Source organism: Strix uralensis, chromosome 16 (assembly GCF_047716275.1).
Source record: "Strix uralensis isolate ZFMK-TIS-50842 chromosome 16, bStrUra1, whole genome shotgun sequence".
NCBI lineage: Eukaryota > Metazoa > Chordata > Aves > Strigiformes > Strigidae > Strix > Strix uralensis.
In genome coordinates this window covers 3,084,847-3,108,557 of record NC_133987.1, presented here as the reverse complement: position 1 = coordinate 3,108,557, position 23,711 = coordinate 3,084,847, and the positions used below count along the sequence as shown (strand labels likewise).

At 50.9% G+C, this 23,711-nt stretch overlaps 3 protein-coding genes, 1 long non-coding RNA gene and 1 other non-coding gene across 13 annotated transcripts in view; 3 read left to right on the top strand and 2 right to left on the bottom strand.

The window, feature by feature from the left end:
- Positions 1-39: 39 nt before the first annotated feature.
- On the bottom strand, positions 40-6,290 carry EEF2KMT (eukaryotic elongation factor 2 lysine methyltransferase). The gene is made up of 8 exons (XM_074886062.1): positions 6,030-6,290; positions 5,891-5,953; positions 4,448-4,528; positions 4,185-4,286; positions 3,864-3,997; positions 2,745-3,052; positions 1,213-1,362; positions 40-519 (listed from the first exon to the last, which is right to left on the bottom strand). The coding sequence occupies exons 1-8, from the start codon at positions 6,105-6,107 to the stop codon at positions 419-421; spliced, it is 1,017 nt and encodes a 338-aa protein (XP_074742163.1). The 5' UTR covers positions 6,108-6,290; the 3' UTR covers positions 40-418.
- TRNAK-UUU (transfer RNA lysine (anticodon UUU)) lies at positions 6,199-6,271 on the bottom strand. The gene has a single exon. It is a non-coding gene; the product is annotated as a tRNA-Lys (tRNA).
- A 57-nt stretch (positions 6,291-6,347) lies between the features above and the next one.
- Positions 6,348-8,794, top strand: NDUFB6 (NADH:ubiquinone oxidoreductase subunit B6). Its single transcript, XM_074886063.1, has 4 exons — positions 6,348-6,580; positions 6,666-6,758; positions 7,382-7,426; positions 8,640-8,794. The coding sequence occupies exons 1-4, from the start codon at positions 6,401-6,403 to the stop codon at positions 8,706-8,708; spliced, it is 387 nt and encodes a 128-aa protein (XP_074742164.1). The 5' UTR covers positions 6,348-6,400; the 3' UTR covers positions 8,709-8,794.
- A 792-nt stretch (positions 8,795-9,586) lies between these two features.
- On the top strand, positions 9,587-10,740 carry LOC141950779 (uncharacterized). Its single transcript, XR_012631158.1, has 2 exons — positions 9,587-9,893; positions 10,027-10,740. It is a non-coding gene; the product is annotated as an uncharacterized LOC141950779 (long non-coding RNA).
- A 4,237-nt stretch (positions 10,741-14,977) lies between these two features.
- The window catches only part of CAPN15 (calpain 15), a 61,580-nt gene continuing 52,846 nt past the window's right edge, over positions 14,978-23,711 (top strand). For 7 of the 9 annotated variants that reach the window (XM_074886722.1, XM_074886712.1, XM_074886721.1 and 4 more), the window contains exons 1-3: positions 14,978-15,055; positions 20,661-21,061; positions 21,155-21,340. The gene's annotated coding sequence lies outside the window, so the exon portion shown is untranslated. The remainder of the gene's footprint in view (positions 15,056-20,660; positions 21,062-21,154; positions 21,341-23,711) is intronic. The other 2 variants (XM_074886714.1, XM_074886711.1) reach the window with 2 other exon arrangements.

Here is a 23,711-nt window from a genome sequence, read left to right as displayed (position 1 = left end):
GTATATACAGACAAGTATAAAAAGTAGACAATTACAGCTGGTTTTAATATTAAAAAATATTTATTACTATGAAACATTATTTTGCTCCCTTGTCAGTGCATCCTGCAGATGTGCCACTATTTACAAATCAAAACACAGTTGGAAAAAAAACAGTTCAATTCTGTTGTTTTCCACAGAACTGAAGTGCAGTATGATTTAGAGCGCTTTTTTTTTTTTTCCTATTGCTTTTCAGGGGCAGCAGCTTGCTTGCATACATGCTGACAATTACAGGAAGAAACAACTCACTTGATGCACGGACTGTTGTCAGAGTTGTATCCTCAGTCCCTCATGTACGTTTTTACAATATAACAGATAATGTTGCATGGACAAGATACCTCCCGTTGGTCTGAAAATTCTAGTTATGTTATATCTGCCAAGTCTATATAAATAGCTGAAGAATAGTTACATTTGGCTGCATGTCATAGAGAAAAACACTGTTGCTGTGGGCTGGAATAATCTGCCATCCGATCCCAACTTTATCTGTAAAGAGAAACACCGGGAATAATATTTCTGCTTAATAAAGTGAAGAGTAAGAGTTGCATGTCAAGTTTTGTAAAAACAGATCTTTAGCACACTGTTAAAGCAAGCTACAGGCAAATGCTTATGAATATGTATGTTTAAAAATTAACAGTGCTGCTGCTGCTGTGCACTCAGCATAATTCTGTGAATTAACCAATTGCTGTAGAGTAGCCACACAGCCAGGAGACTGCAAAACGCAGGCTTTTGAAGAGTATATGAAAAAAAATCCAAAATCCCTCCCCAATTAACTTAATCTCTAGGGTTTTTTAACCCTCAACAGTTAAGATAAAAGGTTTTAAGCTGCATCTTGAATGTTATCACTGTGATGGTGCAGCACAGATGGTTCTCCTTCTTTAAGCTTAACCCTTTTTGAGTTTCCTGTTGCCACCACACTTGCATCTCAAGCTGGCACTAACAGACATGAGTTGTGATAGACAGGATGTAGCAAAAAGCTAAATTCCAATCTCCTGATCAAATCCATGTGGAAAAGTTACTGCTCTTAGGCAGACTGCTCTTAAATCCAGCTCTAGGATAAGAATCTCACTATTGGACAATACCCATCACCAGAAAATGCTCCTGTTCTTCCCTACTACAGATTAAATAATGGGGAAAGAGGCCAAAATTATTGATACTCTTCATGAAAAAGGCACCTACCAAGTTCAGCCTGGAACAGGTGATATGTGTCTGGATTACGAATGGTGAAAGCAATGTAGACCTCAGGAACTTTGCTATCTGCTCTGAAACTAGAGAGTTTTTGAAGCATACCAACAAGGGCTAAAATTATCTCTGGATCATATACCACATCTGCAGAAAAAGGAAAACATTCAATATTTATTGAGAAGTGAGCAAAAAGCAGAATGAAAGCTACAAAAAAAAATTCACCTTGCAGGAGAATATGATTTTTGTATTCAGAGGTTAAAAACTCCCAGGAAAAGATCTTAGAAAAATGCTTCTATTTTATGTGCTGTGTCAAGTTGCCCTCATCTCTAAAAGCAGTCCAAAATCACTAAAAATCAGTGCTCCTTTTCGTAAGTGGATTGTCAGATACTGTATCTAAGCCCATCTTAGGGGAGACAGCAAAAACATCGAGCGTTGGTACTCTCTGGTGACTGTCCTTAGCAGAATGAAACTGCATTGTTCAAAATCTCTTATTTTAGAGGCTGATTCCAAAAGATTTGATTTGAGCTGCAGCAGTTTTCGTCTTGAATAATGTCCTTGAGAGCAGAAATAGTGACGACGGGTAAGACTGATCAAGGGGTACAAAATGTCAGCCTTACTAATTAGCACTGTGATTCTGAAATGCACCAGTCTTGTGTTCAGGACTGATAACTCAAGAGGTGGTTGTTTACTACACGGGAATGTTGAGGCATATATAGGTACCAGTGACAGACAGCCCAGTTACTCTTGATGCACCATGATAAGGGAATGTCCTGCAGTAACTAGTAACAGCAAATAGCAGAGAGATACAGATAAATCACCTTCAGTTTTGAGTTGCCTTGTCGTCTTGAGTCCAGCTAGGGCTGGTTTGTGCACTCTCTGAACAGTATGGTTGGCATTAGGTAACATACATAGGGTGACTTACAGAATTCACATATTTAATGCATCATGTGCTACTCTGATGACAAAGGCAGTATATTTTGTCATTTTTTAACCTAAATTCTTAAGTAATTTTTGCTTTGCAAAGCCCCAAATCAGGGAGTAAAATCCTGTAGCTACAGCTAAGACATTTTACTATTGCTAGATTTGCATTATTAGATTTTTTTTATACATAGATTTATACATCAGATTTATTATACAAATCCTCCAGATTTATAGATAGGCACGTTCTGGAAAAGGTTTGTGGTTTGGGCTTTTTTTTTTTTTTTTTTTAAAATATGTTATCCCTCAAGAGAATGCCAAGATAGCCTGTTATTATCGATGTGGCTCTTAAGAGCAACAGATATATCATCTTCTGTTTATAGATTTTTTTAAAAACGCTGAAAAATAATTTGCTTTTTGGCATTATGTGGGCAGCTGCCGAATATCTGAAAAAGACAAAACGGTGAAATGAACTGGGAGAAGATCTGTCACACACTTCCAGACACAGTAACTGCAGTAGGGTTGTGATCGAGTCCTGCACACAACTACTTTCACGTTTATCTCTCTAACCTGCTTATTCCTGCATGATAGCACAGTGTGTGAAGTACCTGCTGCAATGATGACCTCAGGCTGAAGATCCAACAGTTGTTTTTCTGTAACTGAGCCCCAGTCAAGTTCTGCAACAATTAGTTTTGGTTTTTGGTAATTTGCTGCTTCTGCCTCCTGGCCTTGGGTCTCGGTTGGGGTACGCTGGGTGGCTTCAGGCTCCAAGACAAAGCCATTCAAACGGATGTTTTCTGTCAGCTGTTTGAGAACACAGGGGTGGTAGTCACTAAATATGTATGTTTTGGGATTGCAGGTTTTACAGATGGCAATTCCAGTGAAGCCGATCCCACTTCCTAATTCCAAGACTGTCCTGAAGGATGATGGAGTAAAAGAAGTACTTATTAGGACTCTAAATTGAGTTAGGAAATCAAAACATTCTGAGTATATCTAAAGGTAAAATCAGTTACAGATTATTTCAATAATTTTTGAGTAAACCATCTATGACCTAATCTTTGTCTCAACTGGGAGAGTTGGTAAACACTGAAGATGCAATTGTAAGCATAAAAATTAATTACTTTAAATAGTGCTTTTGCATATGGTACAATGCATTTCCACTGCAGGGATGAGATAAATTCCCACCTGTTTCTAGACCCCTGCAGCACAGTTGTCTCCATATGAACTGGTTGTCCAATTCTTTTCATAGTCAGTGGAAAGATACTTCAGCAGCACAATTCCTTTCCTTGGGAGGTTGATAAATTAATTTAGCTGAGTCTTTCCTCAAAAGTGCTTGTTCCTCTCAACTGCTTATAAACAAAGTTGAGACAATGAGATCAGATGTGCACACCTGCACATCTGTCATCTAAAGTTAGGTGAGAGGAATCCCACCATGAAGTGCACTAGCTGAAGTTACTGGCTAGACAGTGGGGTAGCTGAAATTTAACAGCTTACTGAACGGAGCGTGTCTGACTGCGTGGTGTAAATGGTTTTGGTCTTAAAACCTGTCTTAAAAGGTCCCGTCCTGGATTAAAGTTTGATTGTTGCAGAACAGTGGGAGCAGCAGTTATCCAGTAACAAAAAGGTGTATTCATTTCAGTTATTTGGGGGGTAAATATTATTAAATTACAGTTGTGTAGCTCACAATATGAATGAAAATATCTCTCCATCTGTGCTGCTGTCGTTACCTGTTACTAAAAACCACAGAGGTCTCCGCTGCCCATTCAGCAAGATGAAGAGCAGCGTCCCACGTGACGAGCCCTGTGGTTCCTCCAGAGACAATCGCCACGTTCTCGGAAAGGGTAACGCATTCTCCCGTGGGCTGCAGGAGACACAAGAAAGCAAAGATGGATCAGCAGAGACAACAGGTTTTACAGTTTACAATCAAGATTAGTGCCTGGAAAAAGGTAGGAAGCACTCTGGGTTTCTAGGGGGTTGTTTTTAAAGCCAATTATTGCTTAGTTCAGATAAATAAAAGTGATTTATAACAACGCAGCATTAGTTCTTACCAGTAAGTAGTTTTTGTAACAATGAGTAGATTCTTCTTCATTTAAAATATCTGCCAGGGTATCATACAATTCATCCAGGGGCTCAGCTGCTGTGGATTCATGCTGTGTGAAAGAGAACAGGGCAGTTTCAGGGATCAAATCATCATGAAAAAGAAAACGTACACACATGAAGTCCCATTTTAATACATCAGTGGCCATAATATTTTGCACTGGCATTCAAGAAAAAAAAAAGAATTGCAAGCAACATGAAAAGTAAGCACTACCTTTTTGATGAGTTCAGTTAGAAAGCATCTTCTGTACTTGGTGGAAGGGGGATATTTTACACACAAAGGGTGGAGAATGGTCTAAAACAAGAACAGCAATTGAAACCAGTTACCAAGTGAAGCTTTTATGACAGGCAGTAAGGGGCCAGAGAAAGGCCCGGGAGCCATTAATTGGCTCTGTGTGTCATGAAATGCAATGCAATTCAGTCTGTAGCTAAAAGAAGTGATGCTGAGCCAGAAAATGAAATCTGGTGATTTCTGATCAGTCGGTCAGTTTACAGATCTGACAAAACGGAGTGGAAACAGAGTCCAATTTGCTCTCCTCCTTCTTTTGCTTTTCTCTTTGGTTTGCCGCCTTATTTGCAGTTTCCCATCCACATGCAAAGTTTAAGCACCATAAGGGCTGATGCATCACCACAGTGACTGGAATCACCTTCTTGACCCTCAGAGCACCGAGACACAGGGCCAGCTGGGCTGACTGGCTTGTGGCATTAAAGACACCTGTGCTTAGGCACATAGGTCTTAATTTTGATGCTAAATAACAGAAGGAGAAGGAAATTTGCTGTTCTGCTGGGCCCAATGAAAAACTGTGACAGCAGGTCACTTATCTTTGTAATTATGAGGAAAAAACAGCAATTGCTCTGGCCCCACAGGGTGGCATCGCAGCAGTCTGGGCCCGCTGCCTGGGGCACTGTTGTGACACCGAGTCACCCTGGCACCTGAAAGTGCCCAGTGTGCAATAACCCAATCTTAACACGCTCCGGAGAGATATTTTATTTATTCAGGCCTGGGTGCTTGGTGGACTTTTCCACAAATCAAGCACCCCAACAGCAGGTTTTCATGCTCCTTTTATACACAAAAATCAGAAGTTAGTCCTTTTCCATAACACGCCTATTAGATACTGATTGGTTAGTGTTTATCATACAATTATAATACGGCTTACCTGATGTTTCTAATACTAGGCATGCAGGGGCAGGGGTCTTTTTGACCTGGGGGTGTGTTTTTTAGTATTACAACAAAGGCAGTTCACTTTCACAGAATCATCTCGGTTGGAAAAGCCCTTGAAGCTCCTCGAGTCCAACCATTGACCTCACCCTGACCGTTCCCAACTCCACCAGATTCCTCAGCGCTGGGTCAACCCGACTCTTCAACCCCTTCAGGGATGGGGACTCCACCACCTCCCTGGGCAACTTAGGGACACTCAGAAGTTAGTTTCATTGCCAAGTAAGCAAACAGTCGCTTCGCCAAGTTGTCAAATAATTCATCCTCAGAACAATTCCAGACGTTGTCTCTATGGTCCAGGACGTTCTACCTATTTTCTGAGATTTGGAGGTCGAAGCTTGTTCTTTTTGCTTGACCTGGCAATTGTTCCCATATGGTAACTAATAGCTCCTAGCATGATTAACCATGGCTACTAGAAAATGTACATCAAACCCACGTTACCTTGTGCAGAATATCCACGAGTAGGGAGGAGTCCGGTGAAGTCTGCAGGTTTTGTTCCAGTTCCTAAAGCAGAAGAAATAAATAAAGCTGAGGCTTCCTGGGAGCCGAGGGCGGCCGCCCGCTCCCCGCCATACTGTACCGGCCAAGGGAAGGAGCGGAGCTGCCGGGCCGCCAGGAAGCGACACTGGAAGCGGCTCGCCAGCCCCGGCTCGGCCATGGCCCCAGCAGGCCGCGCGTCCCCGGCCTCCCCTGATCGCCGCCCCGGGGCGGGGCCGCGGAGGAGCGGCCGGCAAGAAAGAGGAACCTCCCGCCTGAACAGGGGCTCGAACCCTGGACCCTCAGATTAAAAGTCTGATGCTCTCCCGGCTGAGCTATCCAGGCCCGCAGGGGGCGCCCCCCGGGCCCCCTCACGCACCCGGCGGGCTCGGCCCGCGCCCGCTGATGACGTCACCGCGTCGTGAGACGTCACCGCTGCGCGCCGCGGTGGAGGACACTGCGGCCGGCGGCGCCATGAGCGGCTACACCGAGGACGAGAAGCTGCGGTTGCAGCAGCTCCGCGCCCTGCGGCGCCGCTGGCTGCGGGACCAGGAGCTGAGCGAGCGGGAGCCCGTCCTGCCGCCGCGGCGGCTGGGGCCGGTGGCCGCTTTCTGGGAGCGCTTCCTGCAGCCCGGCGGGTTCTGGCGGCACCAGGTGAGCGGGGGACGGCGACAGCGGCCTAGCGCCGCCCCCCCGGCCGGGCGGCCCCGGGCCTGACGCGTGTCCCTGTGCCCCGCAGGTGTTCAAGGCCTGCCAGACCAGCGGCTTCATCCTGACGCGGGTCGTGGTCCCCTTCTGGATCATCGTCTACTACATGAAATACCACGTCATGGTGTGTGCGGCCCCTCTGCAGGAAACGTGGGGAAGGGGGTTAAGTGGAAAGTGAGGGAAATCGGGGCTAAGCCCTGGAAGGAGCCCCCTTGTAGAGAGCTGGGGGCTGATGCAACAAGCAGCCGCATAAGGGATGGCGTGAACATGCTGGTTAAGCGTCTGCTGCAGGTTGCAGTGATTTCTCATGGCCTTTTTGCTGTTTGTTTTTCCCTTCTTGGGTGACACAGATGCATTTTCTTGTGATTTTTCTATGGTAGTGACCAGCTTTGACTGTGCTGCCTCCTGTGAGATGGAAAGCTGTGTCTTAATTGTCACTTTCCTGGAGGAATGGTGACCCTGGGGATAGCCAGACTGCCGCTGCTGGTGTGGGAAAGGGGAATGGCCAGTGCACTGATGATGGGACAGACCTTCCATTTCTACAGTCTTGTCTTGCTTGGGAGGGGTAATTTTATTAGCCTCAGGTATTTCTTTAACTAGTGGAAAGAACCTGGCCTAATGAGCCTTGTACCCAGTAGAGCCTGTGTTTTAGAAGGGTCATTTGCCCCATTTTGGAAATCCTTTGTACTTCCTTTGGGTAACACTCATTTTTCTTTGCCCCTTCCCTTTCTTCCCCCCCACTTTCAGAAAATGCCACATGGTGTCGTTTCGTCAAATCCACGGATATTCCCAGTAAGTCTATTAATACTTGTTTTATCTTCCAGCTTTGTAAAACAGAAAAGGGATGATTTGGGGAGAAAGGCAGGTTTGTGCAGTAGCCAATTTCAAGAAGGATGAGCTTGATACTGTGGGCAGGCTGTCCTGGAGCAGCACAGTTTTCTGAGCAGTTTTCATCTTGTTCTCAGAGCAGACAGTCCCAGTTCCAGTGGTACCTCCCTCTGTAGCGGCACTTTTGAGCACCTGGCTGACAGCACTGCCTGTCCTGGGCGGAAAACACAAATGTTCCCTTATGGGAACTTAAGTGTTAATTATGGTGCAGTAACAGTATCTTTGTGAAGGGCGTTGGGTGTTTAAAGCCTCTCTCAAAGAGTGGTTCTGCTGCTCCTGCTGACAGCGCCAAGCACGTTGGTTCTGGCCGCACAAGCTTGGTCCCAGGTGTCCCTGAAGGTCCCCCATGCTCAGGCATCCCCAAAGGGATAGAGTTGCGTCACCTCAGCTTGGGATGAGTTTTATGAAGTGGAGAGTGTCAGATTGTTTGGTCTTTACTGTTTTCAGGCTGCTCCAAGCCGTTCCTTGTTGATTGGTGTAGCAAGTTGGTAGGCAAATATTTATGTAGAAGTTTAGCTCTGCTCTGTTTCTGACAGTTGCACGTTTTTTTGCGTAACACCTGCCTAATTGTGCTTTATCCAAAATAAAATTATTAAAAGTTCCATCCCTAACAACCACATAGCAACATACTGAAGGCAAGCTGTGGGCCTCTGACATCAGCCTAATTACTCAGGTCAGCTCAGTAGGCCAAGACAGTGCCTGGAGCTGTAACAAACAGCAGCTGGGCATCAGATTGATTTTTGAGGGATTACGTAGCTCTTCCTGAGCTACAGACTGTGGGTTTGGAGACTCACAGCTGTGCTGTATTAAAGGTAGTTATGCAGTGCTGTAGGTCCAATATACGTTTTTTAAAAAAGATAGTCTCAAAATCTTTGGCTGCTGTTCTTTAGCTGAAAAGAAGGGGTAAAGCAAGTACAGATTTCAGATCATTTGGCTGTGATGTTATTTCAGCATCCTGGGAAATGTTCAGTGAATGAAAGTGTTCTGAGTAAGTTGTATGATTTTTTTTTTTTGTCTGGAAGTGGGGACAGTTACATCTTAATTGAAAGACTGTGCTGTGTGAAGGGAGAGACTGGGTGTAGGAGGAAATGCTCACCATCCTCTCTCATTCCATCAGGGCGACAGAATTTTAGAGACGGGAGAAATTATGCCACCCCTGAAAGATGAACCCGATGAGCACCACTGATGGCTAAAAGCTGATTTCTTCCTTCAGCAAACAAGGCGGGAACTGCAACTGGTTTATCTGCTCTATAAAAGAGTCTTTATTCTGCATCGCCTCAGCTTTTCTGTCACTTACTCTCTCCTTAGTCCAGTCTTTATTGTTGACCCTTTAGCACTTCCTCCTCTGTCTTGAGCCCTTTCTGAGTTGGACTCTTCCTTCCCTCACTGGCCTCATGTACCTGGATGCTTCATACTGGGGAAGACTAACCTCCTAATGAGCAGGGAGTTGGAGTCGATGATCCTTATGGATCCCTTCCAACTTGATTCTATGATTCAAAGTATTTTGGTGGCTACTTTGGGGGTAGAACTGGTTAAACCAGCAATCCAAAGGGTAACCTGAGGTACATAAGGGGAGGTGCTGGGATGGAAGCCCCTCATGACCTCATGGAACCATGTGTGACCAGTACAGCCAGTGTTTGTGAGGTCAGAGTGGCAGGCAGGAGCTGCTGGGCCTGGGGGCAGCCAGACCCCTCATAACCCCTCCAGAAGGGACTCACACCAACAGGGCCATCGCCAACGCAGGGGAGAAAACTCTCCTGCAGCTGAAGGAGATCAGGGAGGCCATGGACCCCATGTCAGGTACCCATGCTCAGCCTGCGCCCCCCCAGGCCCTCGCCAGGCCTGCAGCTGTCTCCTTTCTCAGGTAAAAAACAGCTTGGGGTGGGACAGCAAGTGGAGGAGCAGTTGTGGGCTGTGAGGGGGCAGTCGGATCCTGCGGGTCGGCACTGGAGAAGCTCGAGGGTCCCTGGGGGAGCTGCAGAGTCAGTGGGTACTGTTGGGGGGCACTGGGGAAGGTAGAGAGTCAAGGGGGAGACTGGGGAGTTGATGGGGGCTATTGAGGGTTATCAGTGGCAATAGGGGAGCAATGGGGTTAATAGAGGGGTTGTGGGGGCTGCAGGGGGGCTGAGACCTGTACTTCCTTCCCATGGCCGTGGGGGTCCCTGTCACTACCTCTGCCCCATGGTGTGTCAGTCCCCCCAGGAGCGCTCTTCCCCCAAACTGCTGCAGTCTGAAGCAAACCTTTGCCTGCACCAACTTGCTGCTGCTCAGCCTGGCCAAGCCCAACACCGCCACAGATGAGGAGGCTTCCCCTGGCTCCCACCTCCACACCCTGAGCCCCAAGGATAACACTGAGCCCACCGTCCCGCTGGTGAGTGACTGCTGGGGATGCCCCACCTCTGCCTGGCGTCCCCTGACACCCCCACCCCACTAATGAGAGGCTGCTTGGGGTGCCCCACATCTCCCAAGGTCCCCCTGCACACTTCTGCAATGCTTGTGAGCAGCTGGGGACTGTGACATCTCCTGAGGACACCCCACACCCATGAGGATGCCTGATAACCCCAGGGCTCCCCGATTCCCCCAAGGAAGCCCTGACACCTCCTCTAGTGAGAGCCCCCCAGGACTACATGAATTCATAGTGCCCCCCAAGTCCCATGGACATCCCCGCAGCTCCAGCACCCCTAGAGCCACCCCTGATCCCCCGTGTCCCTACCATGTGGGGCCCAGGTGGCTGTTCTAGGCCACAGACTCGGTCTCAAGTCTCAAGGACCGATGCGGGTCAGCTTGTAGAGCCCCAGGATCGCCTGGGTGTTTTGGAACAGGTAACCCTCCCTGAGCAGAGGGAATGGATACCTCTCCCTCAAACAGGGAGGGGTTTGAGTGTCACCACCCCACCAAAAAAGACAATACAGGACACAGAACATGTCCTGGTACAATTACAGCAGGAGCATTCATCACCACTGCCTCGCCTGCCTCACTGAAGGACAGCATGTGGCACTCAGCGAGCAGGAGGACCCACCCCCCCGTTGGAAGACACCGTCCTGCTGGCAGCGTGCTGGACCTCTGCCGTGAATGGGCCTCTGCAAATACATGGCTCTTCCCTTGGGGACTCTGGGCCGCAGTTATACCTCTCAAATTCTTTGAGTCTTATTTCCCTCTTGTGCTAAATGTGGGTGATGTGTTCTCTTGACAATGAAATCAAAACTCTTCTGGGTTTATACAGTATTGTTCCCTTAAACATCCTTTTGTGTTACATGCCCATATACACCATACACATATGTACACACAGGACTACATCTTCTACATAACTTTGAGATCCCTACTAGCTAAAAAAATATCACAATGATCAGTGATAGATGCACATATCTATAATACATGGTTAGTGAAAAGTTAGCTGTCTTGTTGCAAAAAGCCTTCCATTACAAAGCTCAAGGACACATGGAGGAAGACCTCCTCCCAAATAGGTGATGGACCCTATGCTCTGGGCTGTGGCTTTCTGTCCAGCCCTTCGGAGAGCCATCAGGACCTCCTTGTTCCTCGGGCTGAGGGGGTTGAGGACTTACCACTTACCAGTCCCAAGCTAGGGTAAACTGGAGGCAGAGCAGGAGGTAAGGATGGAGGGAAGCACTCGTGAAAAGCTTGGTGTCTTGGGAAACCAGGACTGGAAGATCCTCGGGTGGTTGAACACACTGGCCCTTCCTCCCTCCCACCTGATGTGCCTCGAGCAGGAGCTGCTGGCTCCAGCGCTGGCTGCGAGAACTCGGCCAAGCAGCCTCCGTGGGCATCCCGCAGTCCTCGTCAGCCCTGGGCGTGCCATCCGTCGTGCTGGGCTAGCTCTGTCTGCTCCTGGTCAGCTCCCAGTTTCTCCCACCCCACAGGCAAGCTCCTTTGCCTGAGGAGATGGAGCCACCTCATCGGCGCCTCTGTCTACACTGTCTACGGTGCAACCTCGAGGATTCATGCGGCGTTTGCTTGTTGGATCTTGACTGTGCAAGTCCGTGGGGCCAGACAGGCTGCAGCCTGGGGAGAACTGGCTGATGCTCTTGCAGAGCTGCTCTCTATCAGCTTTGAAAAGTCACGGTGACTGAGGGAAAGCTGTCGTGACTGGAGGGAAGCAAGTTTTGCACCAGTGTCAAAAAAGGCTCAGTGTTGCAATAGAGACGGACACGACAAACATCAGATTGTGTGAAATGACCAAAATGGCTGCAAAAGCACCTTTATTGTTCTAACAAGCCTTTTTATAACCTCCTTCAAAGTAGGTGTTCATACAGGATCGGTTTACTTCAGTAACTAACAGTTCACGATTGGGTGATAGTTTCTCGCCTGAATCATCAGGACAGTTCTTCTTATCTTAGTTCTCTAATCTTGTTTCCATGGCACTTCTCGGGACTTTCTGGCCTCTCATGGATACGCTGGAATCTCGTCAAGGTTAAATTCTTCTTCAGTTAGACTAGAGGCAGACCCGCTGCCTCCCCTGACAGCTCAGGATGACCTGGGCAGCGCCAGGTCAACCAGCTTCCCTTCAGTCCCCAGGAAAAAACATGGAATGAGTCCTTTTAGAAGGCATGGCAGGTGGAGAAGAAGGTGGGGAACAGTCAGCGTGGAGTTATTGTCTGAAAAATGCGATTGTTTTCTGTGATAAGATGGCGAGGTTTGATCAGGGCAGAGCAGTGGATGACATTTACCTTGCCTTCAGCGAGGCTTTCAGTGCTGCGAAGGCATTCGTTTCCAGGAATGTAGTTCACTGAAATATTGATGCCTCTGCTGCGTCGGCCAAACGTTTGATTCTCTTTATAAATCAATGACAGAAATAGGAACTTATCTGGAATAACTGGAACCCTCTGTTCATTGCTCACAGATGAAGATGGGATGGCTAATACAATTTACATGCTTCAGTTTATACATCTAAAATTAAGTGATGTGAATCCCAGTTCATGTGATTTCCTAACAGAACACGCTAGCATTCATCCTCTACTTGAAATCGCTTTGTAGCTGGGCATTTATATACATTTATTCTCCAAACACAGAGGGCCAAGCTGCTAACAATTTCAGCCAAAAGCTCCCCCGTCATGCCAGAAGAGCTGGATGTCAGCAGCTGTGTTTTTTGTGCTGTGTAGACAGGATGTTGAAATCCACATCGAGTACGCAGTGACTCCTTTCTTCACTCAGCACTATGCAGTCATACTTCTCATATCACAATTAATGATCAGATGCATAACAAAAAGGGCTTAACTCAATTGCCCACACATAAGTGTGCAGAGACATTTAAGGTGCTTTGAGGGTTCTCCCGTCTCTCCAACTGCTACTCAGTAAGGTTGATGATAGGATGAAGACACCCAATAGGTCTCGTGTGACGTGTGGCAAACTTGTGTGGACATCTCGGACACCTGAGGGTACCTCATGTGGCACCAGATGCCAATGAATGGTGTCCAAATGTGTCACTGTGGGCTGAGCGCCCAAGCTCCTGCTCCAGCTAACGCTCAGTACTTCAGACGGTGACAGGTCTTACTCGAAATAGCCACCATGGCGTAGCCAGTGGCTGCTTTCTAAGCCCAACTTCACCCTTTCCCCAGGGGACCCTGACAGCTTTTGCCCTACAATGGGCATTTTGGGGTGCCGACCCCGTACGCCTGCGTAGGGCCGTGTGCTGGGATATCTGCCCTGCGCTTTGCTCGGGTGCAGGCGGGGCCCCAGTGAGGCACCGAGCCCTGCGATTTCCCCAGTCCAGGACACCTGCCTGGGCCTGAGGGCAGTGGGGGACTGCTCTTCCCCTGGTCCTCTCAAACAGAGAGCTGCTTCAGCAGCCGCTAGAAGAGATCTGTCTACAGATAAATGCATTGATATGGCTAGCAGTTACATCTTACAGAGAGATGAACAGAAGCGAAAGCTATCCACTTGGCTTTTGGTCCCTGCATCATCTTCATAGAAGACTGGTAGGTCTCCCAAACGTGTTGCTATCACAACTCCCCTCAACTGCCCACACAGAGAGCCTTAGGTCCCCTTTGGGGAGAGCCCAACAGCCTAAAGATAACATTTCCCCTACTAAGCAGCTGTCCTTTTTCATTTAGCAACCATTAACCCTCCAAGCATGGTGGCATGAACAACGCTGCTTTTGCTGGAATGACTTTCACACGTGTGTGTGCCACATCGGCTTGGCTGATTCATATCTGGGATCCCGCTTCCTTTTTCATTTGTGACTCCACGAGGGGAGCACCCCTGCACCCCGAGCTCAGCAGGTGCTGGATGAACCGCTCCCACTTCTCATCTCAGTGGGGCGGAAGGGTTTGAAGGTGCTTCTTCAACAGGTGAGTCTTGCAGGGGGCTGGGTTGGGACGTCCATGAACTCAAAGCGGGGGGATGTAGATTTGAAGCTGGATGGACGAGCAGGCCCCACCTGTACCTACCGGGCACCACAGCAGCACCTCAAGCACCCGAGGGCTGCGGTTCATGGGGGAAAGCTTTTGGGAGGGCCACCAAGGCTCCCACTGCTGCGCACCCATGCTCTCCACCAGCTGGCATGGCTCTATGCAATCCGAAGCAGAAGCACAGCTGCACGTCGCCTGGAGGGCTGAGGCAACTCCGTGCCAGTTTCAGGTTTGCTTCATGTGCTGCCAGGTCATTAAGGGCTGTAATTAGCCAGGGTGCAGCGGCTCCTTCCAAGGCGGCTGGGCTGGCCGTGCAGTGGGAAAGCTGGGAAGCCTGGCTTTGCTCAGCCCCAGGCTTCTGATCTCCACAGCGGGAACGCCCGAGTCCTGATCCTCCATCTCCTAATGCCGGTGTCTTCCCTGGGGGAGCAGACGGGGACCTCGCCCCGCGGCGTCGGGACACACTCAGGGGCTCAAGTAGCCTCAGAAGAAAAGCTGTTCTCTGAGAGCTCAGGGCCGCTCACCCTGCCTTCCCTGCTCAAGGCCCCGAGCGACAGGAGGCCCAGGACCCGCGCAGGGGCCCGCAGGCCTCGGCCCAGGCCTGGCTCGGCCTCGACGCCCCTCGCCGGAGCCCGCGGGGTCCCGCCCTCCCGGCCGGGGGGGGCGCTGTCCGCGCAGCGGCCGCAAAGCACGCTGGGAGTTGTAGTCCTCGCCCTCAGCGCAGGGCTCCCGCTCCCGGCCGCGCCTCGCCTCCTCCCTCCCCGCTCCCGCCGGCCCCTCGCCCCGCCGCGGGACCCCGCCGGGCGCGTCCCGGCCCCGAACCACCGCTCCCGGCGCGCCCCGCTCGGCCACCGCCTTCCGCTTCCTCCGCGCGGCGCCCCTCGGGGCTTGTAGTCCCCCCGTGCTATTCACGACGGCCTCTGCGCTGTTTCCGTGCCGTAGCGCCCGGAGGCCGGGATGGGGCGCTACGCCACGGCGGCGGCGTAAGGGCGGGCTCAGGGACTCCGGGGCAGGCCGGGCCGGCGGCGGAGCGGGAGGAAGGCGCCGGCGGAGCGGCCGGGCGCCGCGGCGGGCGGGCGGGAGGGAGGGGGTGGAAGTTGCTCTGCCCGGGGGAAAGTGCGGGGCCGGGGTGGGACGCGAGCAGCAGCGCGGCCGCCTCCATCCCCAGGTAAGCAGCGGCGGGGGGTGGCGGGGGCCTCCGGGAGCGCGGGGGAGGCGGGAACGGGCCGCCGGGGCCTCCCGCCGCAGCCCCTCGGGCCGCGGCTCCCACCAGCGGTGCCGGGTTGGCGCTCTCCCGGCCGGAGCCTCCGGCTGGGCCCCGACCTCCCCCGGGCCGCCCCGCACCACCTGTTGCCGGTGGGCCCGAGCCCGGCTGCCCGGGGGGGGGGCGGCGGGAGCCGGGCCTGGAGGCCGGGGTGGGGGGGTCCTGCTGGTGGGGCAAGCCGGGGAGTCGGGAATCCTGCCTCGGGGGTCTGCGGCTGTTTGGGTGCCTTACGTGGGGTTTGTGAGGTGACCTGAGGGCTGCGGCTGCCCTCCTCGTACCTCAGCCCGGCCACACGCCCCGAAGGGGGTTTTAACGAACTTGAGAGTCCGTGGGGAGGAGGAGGCGGCTCGGTGAATCCCTGCTCTGCAATGCCTTACCTGCCTGCGCCGAGCCCTTGCAGCGCGCTCTGCTCATGGTACAGGCAGATCGAACCTCCCGGTTCTCCTCTCGGGCAGGTAAACCTCGCGTATGGCAGTTAACGGGCACGGTACTGCTGAGTGCTGGCCGGGGCTGGACCACGGCAGAGCCCCCGAGAGAAGCAGGGACGCCTGTCCTTCAGGTCTGCACTCTAACCTCCAGGTTGGAAACCCATCTGCTGGGGGCTAAGCAGGGTTTTGTGCAGAGTTTCTAAAGCATTTGCGAGTTTGCCCTTTGGAATTGGTTGGCTGGCACTTAAGCTTGGGTCTTTGAAGCGTCCTAAGGCTGTTCGGGCCCCAGTGCCTCATCAAGACCCCTGGATTTTACTGCACGTCAGCTCAGCTGCAGTTGTAAGCTTGTCAGCCTCCAGATGCTGGATGCAGAAGTCTGTTACAGTGGATGGAAAAGGCTTTGTACACTGGCTGGCCTCTCCATTTTCTGAGCAGCTCTCCTCTCCCTGTGCCTGCTTCTGGGGTACATCCCTTCCCTCCCAAGCATCAAGAAACAAATGTTTTGGGGTGGTCATCTGGTGAACTGTTGGCGGAGATCAAATAAAGTGCACGTTGTATTTGAAATGTCATATTTCCTCCGAGCGTTTTTTCAGATCGAAATCTCAGCTGGTGCTCAGTGCTCCGTGGGCCTTCAGGCCCAGGATGCGGATGGGTGGTTTTTCATGGTCGGACGGAAGGTTATCTGAGAAGTGCTTACTGTACGTGGCCTGGGGTGTTCGTGCACAGACGGTGGTGCGCTGCCGTGGGTCAGTCAGGAGGTAATGGAGACCAGGAGATGCGTTTAGAGGAAGCTGAGGTGGAGGTGAGCAGTGCAGAGCACAGCTGCTGGAGATAGGCTGCAGATCCCAGACTGTGGCCCTTGCTGATGTGAACACAGAGATCTTGCCATACTTTGCACATTGTCACCTGGGACCCATGGGGACTTGTGCTTCAGGGTTGTACTCTGTGAGCTGCCACCTTTCCTAACCTGGAGTAGACCTGTGGTGGGAGTGCAGCCCAGTGGCAGACCGGCCTCCTGCGATGCTGTGAGTCTGCCAGTGGCTTTTGCGTGGCCATTTCTTGAGACTCGTTGCCAGACAGACTGGCTTGTGCCCATGAGTGAACCAGAGCAGGACTGAGCACTGCCTGAGGAACGAGCTGCGGTAGCATAACGTGTCAGAGAGGCATGATTCAAATTACCATGGTTTTATGTACGTGGGGATATTAACTAGTTTAAAGTTGCATCAGCTTCTGTTTGTGTCCAAGACTTTTAACAGTTGAAGGCAGAAGGCAAGACCCAACATTGCTCCTTTCCCCGGGTGGGGTTGGAGGGCTGGAGAGGCCTTTGAAGGTTTGATGTGACTTGCTGTGTTTGCTAAGCCATATTGCTTTGGCAGGAAAGAAAGCAGCCTCCTTCAGCCTGATGACTTGGTGCATAAGGGAAGCTCAGGCGTGGGCCAGGTATAATGTCTTTTGAATCGGAATAAATATTGGAAAACAAACCAAAACTGCTAAAGTTGCACATAAAAAAGGTCGGGCGTCCTGCCCAGGCTCGGAGCTGTCTCACAGTAGCGGAAGGGCTGGGTGACCCTGTGGAGGGGCCTGGTTGCCCTAAGATGCACCGATTACCCCGCCGCTCTCCTGGGCTTCCACGGGCCACCCTTTATCTTTTCTCTGAATACCGCTGGCTTTGCAGAGGGAAATGACCTGAGTCCTGGTGTTACCTCAGCCAGCTGAGCACGATTGGTTTTATCTTGTGGAAAATACGCTGCTTTCTGCCATCGTGGAGGTTTTGTGGGAGCTTGCCAAGTTTGCAGCAGTTGCATGTGAGACCTAGAGAGAGACCCGGCCAGTCCCCGGGCCGGCGTGTGCGGACGCGGCTGTGCTGATCTCCGCTGGCGGGGACACCATCTGCTCTCAGGTGAGATGCAAGTGGGAGAAATGCTTTTTTCCTTCCGTCATCCTGCTTTGTCTGAAGCCAGGCTTTTGCTCTATTCTGGGTTCGTTCTGACCCTTTCTGCGAGCAGAAGGGTCTGAGAAGGAACTGATCCTCTGGCATTTCTCCAAGTGAGGGTCCTTATGAAACAGGGAGAGGCTGGAGTGAAGGGCTGTGGGTGCCTGTGGTCAGGCCTGGGGGCAGGCAGAGAGGAAGCTGATTTGGAAATCGTCTGTCAGAGCTCGGTGTCCTGCCGAGATGGCTCTCTCCTAGTGCACAGTGCTTGGGGGAAACATGGGAACAGCCAATTTGCTGGAACTTGGGGTTCTGAGAAAGGTCATATACAGTGTAGCCGTGGGAACGCTGCTTATGCAGGTGGGACAGGTGAGTCAGTGGCTTCCCCCTCGTTTTCTGTCATAATCCCACTCTTCAGAGTGAGACGTGCTGTCTGCCTGCTCCCCAGAAGCCTCCTGGTTCTGCCTGCGTTTGCCTCAACCTCGCTGGTTGCTGTTGGACCCTGCCTGAGTCTGCAGCCCTTTCCAGGCCAGCGTCACCGAGCCGGGCAGGGAGGAGCAGGCTACTACCAAATTTCTGTCGGGCTGTCATTGCTATTTGGGGTGTTGTCGCTTGCCCTGCATTTAGCAATGGCAGCTGAGGAAGTCAAAGGAGGCAGAAGGGCTGTTGCCTGTGCACGAGAAGCAAATTTAACTCTTGCCTTCACAGCTCCCTTCCCTGTGTGTTGGCAACGCTCAGGTTGGCTGATAGGAAATGCCAGTGATGTTCCCAAAATTTACTTGTGTTTGGTTGCTTAAAAGATGAGGAGGGTTTTTGTGTGTGCCATTTCCTCTTGCGCTGGAAAAATATTCTGCTGCCCTAGTGCCTGGGCAGAAGGGAGAAGGGGGAGCCCTGGAAAGGAAATAAGATCCAAAGAAATGTGTCACCAGCAGAAAGAGCAATTGTTTTCCTGCATTTACATTGCAGAGCGTCGTCCTGTTCAGCCGATTTTTGACAGCCAAGATAATACATTTATATTGATGTAATTAGTGGGACATGGAGTTTGCTGAATGGCTTGGGGGCAGCATGATTTTCAGTCTAACTCCAGCAAATAGATCAGGGAGGATTAGAATGCTGTCGTGGGTTGCTAGAATTGGCCCTTTGGGTTTCTGGAGGTTGAGTACATTACTGCTGATATTTCCTATTGTGCTGTACCCTGCCTAGTTGAAAAGAAAATAACTTGAGGGAACATGGGGCTATTTTTGCCAGCTTGAGATGATCAAGTTTGATTTCTAAAAACTGAAGCCGAGTCTTTAGGCTTGCACATTAAAAACAGTATTGGAACCATATCTCTGTTCCTCTACAAATGCATGCCTCTGCACTTTGCCAGTGGTGTAAACTCTAATGTGTGTTCGTAAAAAAAGAAATAGCTTTTCTGTTCCTGCAGTGCAGCCCCTTTTGTAGAAAGCCAGGGCGCTCACTAAATGCTGTGGGCCTGAACGCTGTCAGCATTAGAGGAGGGTGGCGGTTGCACTGTGTCAGGGAGGCCAAGCTGGCCTCTCGCCCCAGTCCTGGGATCAGCAGCCCTTGCCAAAGCTGCAGGGTTATCAATACACATTTGCGTTGGTAAAATAGAGACCAAGACCTTACAAAAAGCTGGCGTCCTCCTCCAGTGATGTTGCCCAGCTGCATCTAACGCGGCACTTCCAGTGGCACCGAAGTTTTCCCCTTCTGTGTCTTGTTCCCTGCGCCAGCCCAGATGATTTCGGTTTACTGAGGACTGAGGATATCACAGGCAGCTTCCCAGTTTGCGTTGTTTTTTGTTCCTCTGAGAGCAGAAGATCCTTCTGCTGCTGTAACAAAAAGGTTTGCAGAGAAGTTAACTTTCAGACAGCTTCGCCGGGTAGCAAGTTAACTCCCCCGTGTTTGTGCTGGTGTGTGGACGTGGGAATGCGGCACAAGGCTCTTTGCGTGCTGGGCTGTGTCCTCCCCACCATGGCAGCCCCGCTCTCCAGAGGGGCTGCAGCACTGAGGTGGTCAAAGTCTTGCTCTCCAGCTTGTCCATTTTGGTCACCCACCTGCAAGACTCAGGTCAGGCCAGCAGGCAGAGCTCAAGCAGTCCTTGAAATTGCATCGCTGCCAAAAGGCTTTATTTTAAGCTGCTGGGTGTTAAGCGGTTTCTCTTCCTAGCCCATGTGTATGCGAACACGTCTGCTGCAAGAAAAATGACATGGTGTCACATAGACTGATGTAGGCATTTGGGGGGTACTCTGTCCTCTGGTGTTTGTCTCACTCTCTCTTTAACTCTTGTAAATCTTAAGCCTTTCCAGTGAGCGGGAGCAGCTCGACTCTGAGTGCCTTGAAGATGCCGTGGGCCTGGAGTTCCCGACGTAGCCAGTGCTGTACAGCCCGTTGGGCTAAAAGGGTCAGGGCGGTCCTTCTGAACGTTAATCAGTCCCTTATTTACTTTTTACTGGTCTGCGAGTGGTGTCTCTTGCCTGCTCCATAACATTCTCCATTTGCTGGTTTGATTCTATTTAGCAGCACGTGTCCAGGTGTTCACCACAGGTTGTCTTTTTCCCACTGCCTGGAAATCTCAGTGGTGCAGAGTGCGGGAAGAGAAAAGCTCTTTGTGAATTCACCATAACCTACCCCAGGGGCATCACGCTGCACCTGGTGGCGTGGCTGTGGGGAGAGTGGGCAGGGTGGTGGGGGCAGAACTGGGTCTGTTGCTCTTGCGTGCTTCTGACATGCTCCCAAAGAGGCTCAGCGATCACATTGTTTGGGTTGAATCCTTATTTGCCTTTTTCCTCCCTCTCCAATCTAAAATAAAGAAAGTGAGAGCGTGCTGGTGAGCCAGTTATGGACAAGGGTTCTTGTTGCCTCCATCTGGTAAAAGCCTGTCCCAAAGGAGACGGCACTTTCACGAGTATGAATTTCATTAAAACAGGTTGTTTTGAGAGCAGAGAATGTGAAGGGGGAAGGGGAAATGTCTTGGGGGAGGGACGTTTGCCAAGGCAGGTATTCAAACGTCATGCATTCTGGGGTGGGATGGGCACATTTGACATAATCAGAGGAATTTTTACTTTTGAATTTTCAGTGGATGTTAACTGCTAACGATGTCCTGGCCATGTGGAGTAATTAACATCTGTTTCTGTATTTGAACATTCAGGCAGTGTGCCTCTCCAGACATCCCTGCGTTCACATCCAGACCCCTTGGGAGATCCTGCCCTGTTGCTAATTGTCGAGAGCTGTCCAGAATCCTTATCGTTAAGATCCTGCGGTGCTGGTGAGGTGTTGCGTTACCTGGTACGACGACAGCTCTCACCAGAATGCTAAGCAGCAGCCGCCGTCAGAGAGAGTAAGGCCAGTGGTGGGAATGGAACTATAAAATCACCGCCAAAGGTCCTGAAACAACAAGTGAAGAATCTGAGTTGACCCACAAGCAGACCGGTTCCTGTCTCCAGGTGGGACTGAGCTCCATCCCGTTGTCAGCCGGATGCCGTGGGATGCACAAATCCTTCCGAGAGCTGTAGCTCAAGTGAATGCTGATTGAGTGACCTAAAATGTGAGGTTGGTTGCATGTGCTGTGGTGCGATGCTGATCAGCCCAGAGTCTCAGCAGCCGTTTTTTCTTACGTGCCTTTCTTTCCTCTCTGTTCACCAGCTTGGTGCAGCGGCCGCTCCGTCTAGCAGACTTGGTGTGCTACTGGTGGCTCTGAGCAGAGACATTTAGCATGCTCCTCCAACTGGGCTGCTCAGCTGGTGCCAGCAGCAGCCGTTCGATTCCAGGGACACCAGGCTGACTTCACACCAACTGGGCGTTGGACCTGCAGAACAGAAACCGTGTTGGGTGAGAGGCTTTTCTGACTGCAGTTGGCTCTGTGCTGGGCTGGGAAGGGCTGAAAGGAAAAAGACTTTTTCTCCTCTGGTTTGTAAGCACAGGTACCCCGCTTCTTGTCTCCCATGCCTCTCGTTCTTGTCTTTCTTCCTTGTTTTGATTTCTTCTTTTGAGTGTTCTCCTCTCCTCGCTGTCTGTGTGAAGGCCACGTGCTCTTACGGGTGGGGATACGGGCGTCCTCTGGTTTTCTCATGGTGAAGAAGAAGCTGTGAGAGTGGAAGAGAAAATGTGGGGTCTTCCAGGACCTTGCAGCCTTAAGCTGTGGAAACTGCATGACTGTCCCAGGCTGTGTTTGAGGCAGTGCAAGGGCAGGGAAATAAATTATTCTAAGAAACTCTGCATTGCTTTGCCTGTAATAACCACAGTGCCGTGGTAGTTCCCAGCCCAGGGCTGGGACAGAGAGGTGACTGTGTTGTACCTTCTGTGGCTGGGCTGCTTTCAGCCTGGCAATTCAGAGTCTGTGCTGCAGAGACGGGAGGAGCTGGTGGGAAGCCAGTCTGAGGTTGTACCTTCAGGATACGCTGCAGTGTCCACTACAGGAGAGCATCTGGTGGTGTTGTCCTTGTGTTCAAACGAGCCAGGCTGACGTGGCCTTATCCAGGCCAAGGCTTTGAATTAATCGAATGGACACTAGCGTGCCATGTGTTGGCTGATCTGGTTTGCCTGGATGCTTCTGGGCTGGCTGAAGTCTCTGTGTGACATTGGTGTCCAGCCTCAGCAGAAGGTCTGCAGGAATCTCTCACAGTTCAGGGTCAACTGAAGCCAGGCCATGAGCACTCCGGTCTTTGAGTGGTGACTGTCACCAGGCCGGTGTCGGCTGAGATCTGCGCCATGGCTAGCTCTCAACTGTGGGAGGGATGAAGTAACGTTCCTGCTCTTGGATCAATTTTGGTGCAACCTTGGAGTGTCTTGTGAATGCTACTGCAGGTGCGCGGAGCCCTCGTTCCCGTTGCCTGACCTTGCCGTGCAGGGTGCAAGCAGAGCCTGATGGAGGGAAGGTTGGGGGTCCGTAGCGCCGCATGAGACTGAGGCAGCTGGATATGTCTTGCAAAGCATTTGAGAGTGTCTCCTGTAACCTGATCTCCTCTCCAGCTGCCTGTGTGGGTTACTGTGGGTTCAGGGTGCAGCCAGCTGGTCTTGGTTAAGAGGCCAGCTCTGTCACTGTGCGGGGAGGGATGTTGGATGGCCCGTTAGGGCTGGCTTTGCTAGCAAAGGCAGCTTCTTACTCAAAGCATCTGCATTATGTTTCAGCCCTTGCAGAGCACAGCATTTTCCTCATGTGATCATTATATTTGTTCAAATAACTGCTCTCATGGGCAAATATTGCTTAAGGCATTGTGTAATTGAACACATCCTCCAGTTTCAGCTGTACTGGTGTGGCTGAAGAGGAGCCGCTTGTGATGGAGACAGTAAGCCAGTGTAGCTACTCTGGTGAGGAAAGGGTAGTGTCATAGTGGTGTCAGGCCCTGTCGTATCTCTGTCACTTCAGTTGTACCAAGTGTTGTTCCAGTCATATAGTTTCAATTACAATATCATCTTCTAACAGAAATAATGGCATGGCTACGACATTGGCGTGTGGAAGGATTCATGTGTTTTTCAGGATGGCCCAGGACAGAGTACAGGTATAATCTGGAGGTGGAGAGGGGTGAGCAGTAATGTGATCCTTCTCCATTAGGTTACCACACTGAGCTGTGCTAGAAGAGGAGATATCTTCTTGCCCCCTCTGGGTTTCACTTTCCCTGTCCCACCTCCCCTGTGCTCTCCCGGTTCCCTGTGCTCGCAGAGAAGGCAGCAGCCTCTCGTGTCGTTCTCGGTGATTCTCATGCTTTTATCTCCCGGTTGTTTCTGATGGAAATGCCAAATGCCACTGTTGTCTGTTAGGCATATCTTACCTCTGCGCTTGCCTGAGGCACAGCCAGAGACATGGTGGTTTAAATCTAGGCCAGTTGGTTGGAAATTGGGACATGGTATTCGATTGAAGCTGGGAAAGTCCAAATTGCATACAAATGGCAGAAGGAGGCACCCAGGTACTGCTGCCCCTGTGAAAAGAGCCCTTGTGACTCTGGACAGGGCAGTGTGGTGAAGGCTGGGAGCTGTCTCTAGCAAGGGATGCAGCTGGATGTGGCTTGGATGAATCACATATTTACTGTCTGTCTGATCTGTGTTAGAATTAAAGCTGTGGCTGGAGTTTCTGGGGACAGTGTTCTCAGGGGACATCTCCTCCATCTCCTGTCTCTGAGACTTTGCTTTCCAAGTCTGTGCCTGGGTTTTCACTGGCTGTGAGACTCCACTTCTTGCTCCAACTCTCTTACCCTCCCTTCTG

What these genes read in the sequence shown, in the direction of transcription:
- EEF2KMT (XM_074886062.1), bottom strand. Translation starts at nt 6,107, where the DNA reads ATGGCCGAGCCGGGGCTGGCGAGCCGCTTCCAGTGTCGCTTCCTGGCG. An exon ending in TCGTGGATATTCTGCACAAG is followed by an intron (nt 4,529 to 5,890) that starts GTAACGTGGGTT and finishes TTCTTGTTTTAG; the next exon opens with ACCATTCTCCACCCTTTGTG. An exon ending in GTTACAAAAACTACTTACTG is followed by an intron (nt 3,998 to 4,184) that starts GTAAGAACTAAT and finishes TGTCTCCTGCAG; the next exon opens with CCCACGGGAGAATGCGTTAC.
- NDUFB6 (XM_074886063.1), top strand. Translation starts at nt 6,401, where the DNA reads ATGAGCGGCTACACCGAGGACGAGAAGCTGCGGTTGCAGCAGCTCCGC. An exon ending in GCGGGTTCTGGCGGCACCAG is followed by an intron (nt 6,581 to 6,665) that starts GTGAGCGGGGGA and finishes TGTGCCCCGCAG; the next exon opens with GTGTTCAAGGCCTGCCAGAC. An exon ending in CAAATCCACGGATATTCCCA is followed by an intron (nt 7,427 to 8,639) that starts GTAAGTCTATTA and finishes TCATTCCATCAG; the next exon opens with GGCGACAGAATTTTAGAGAC.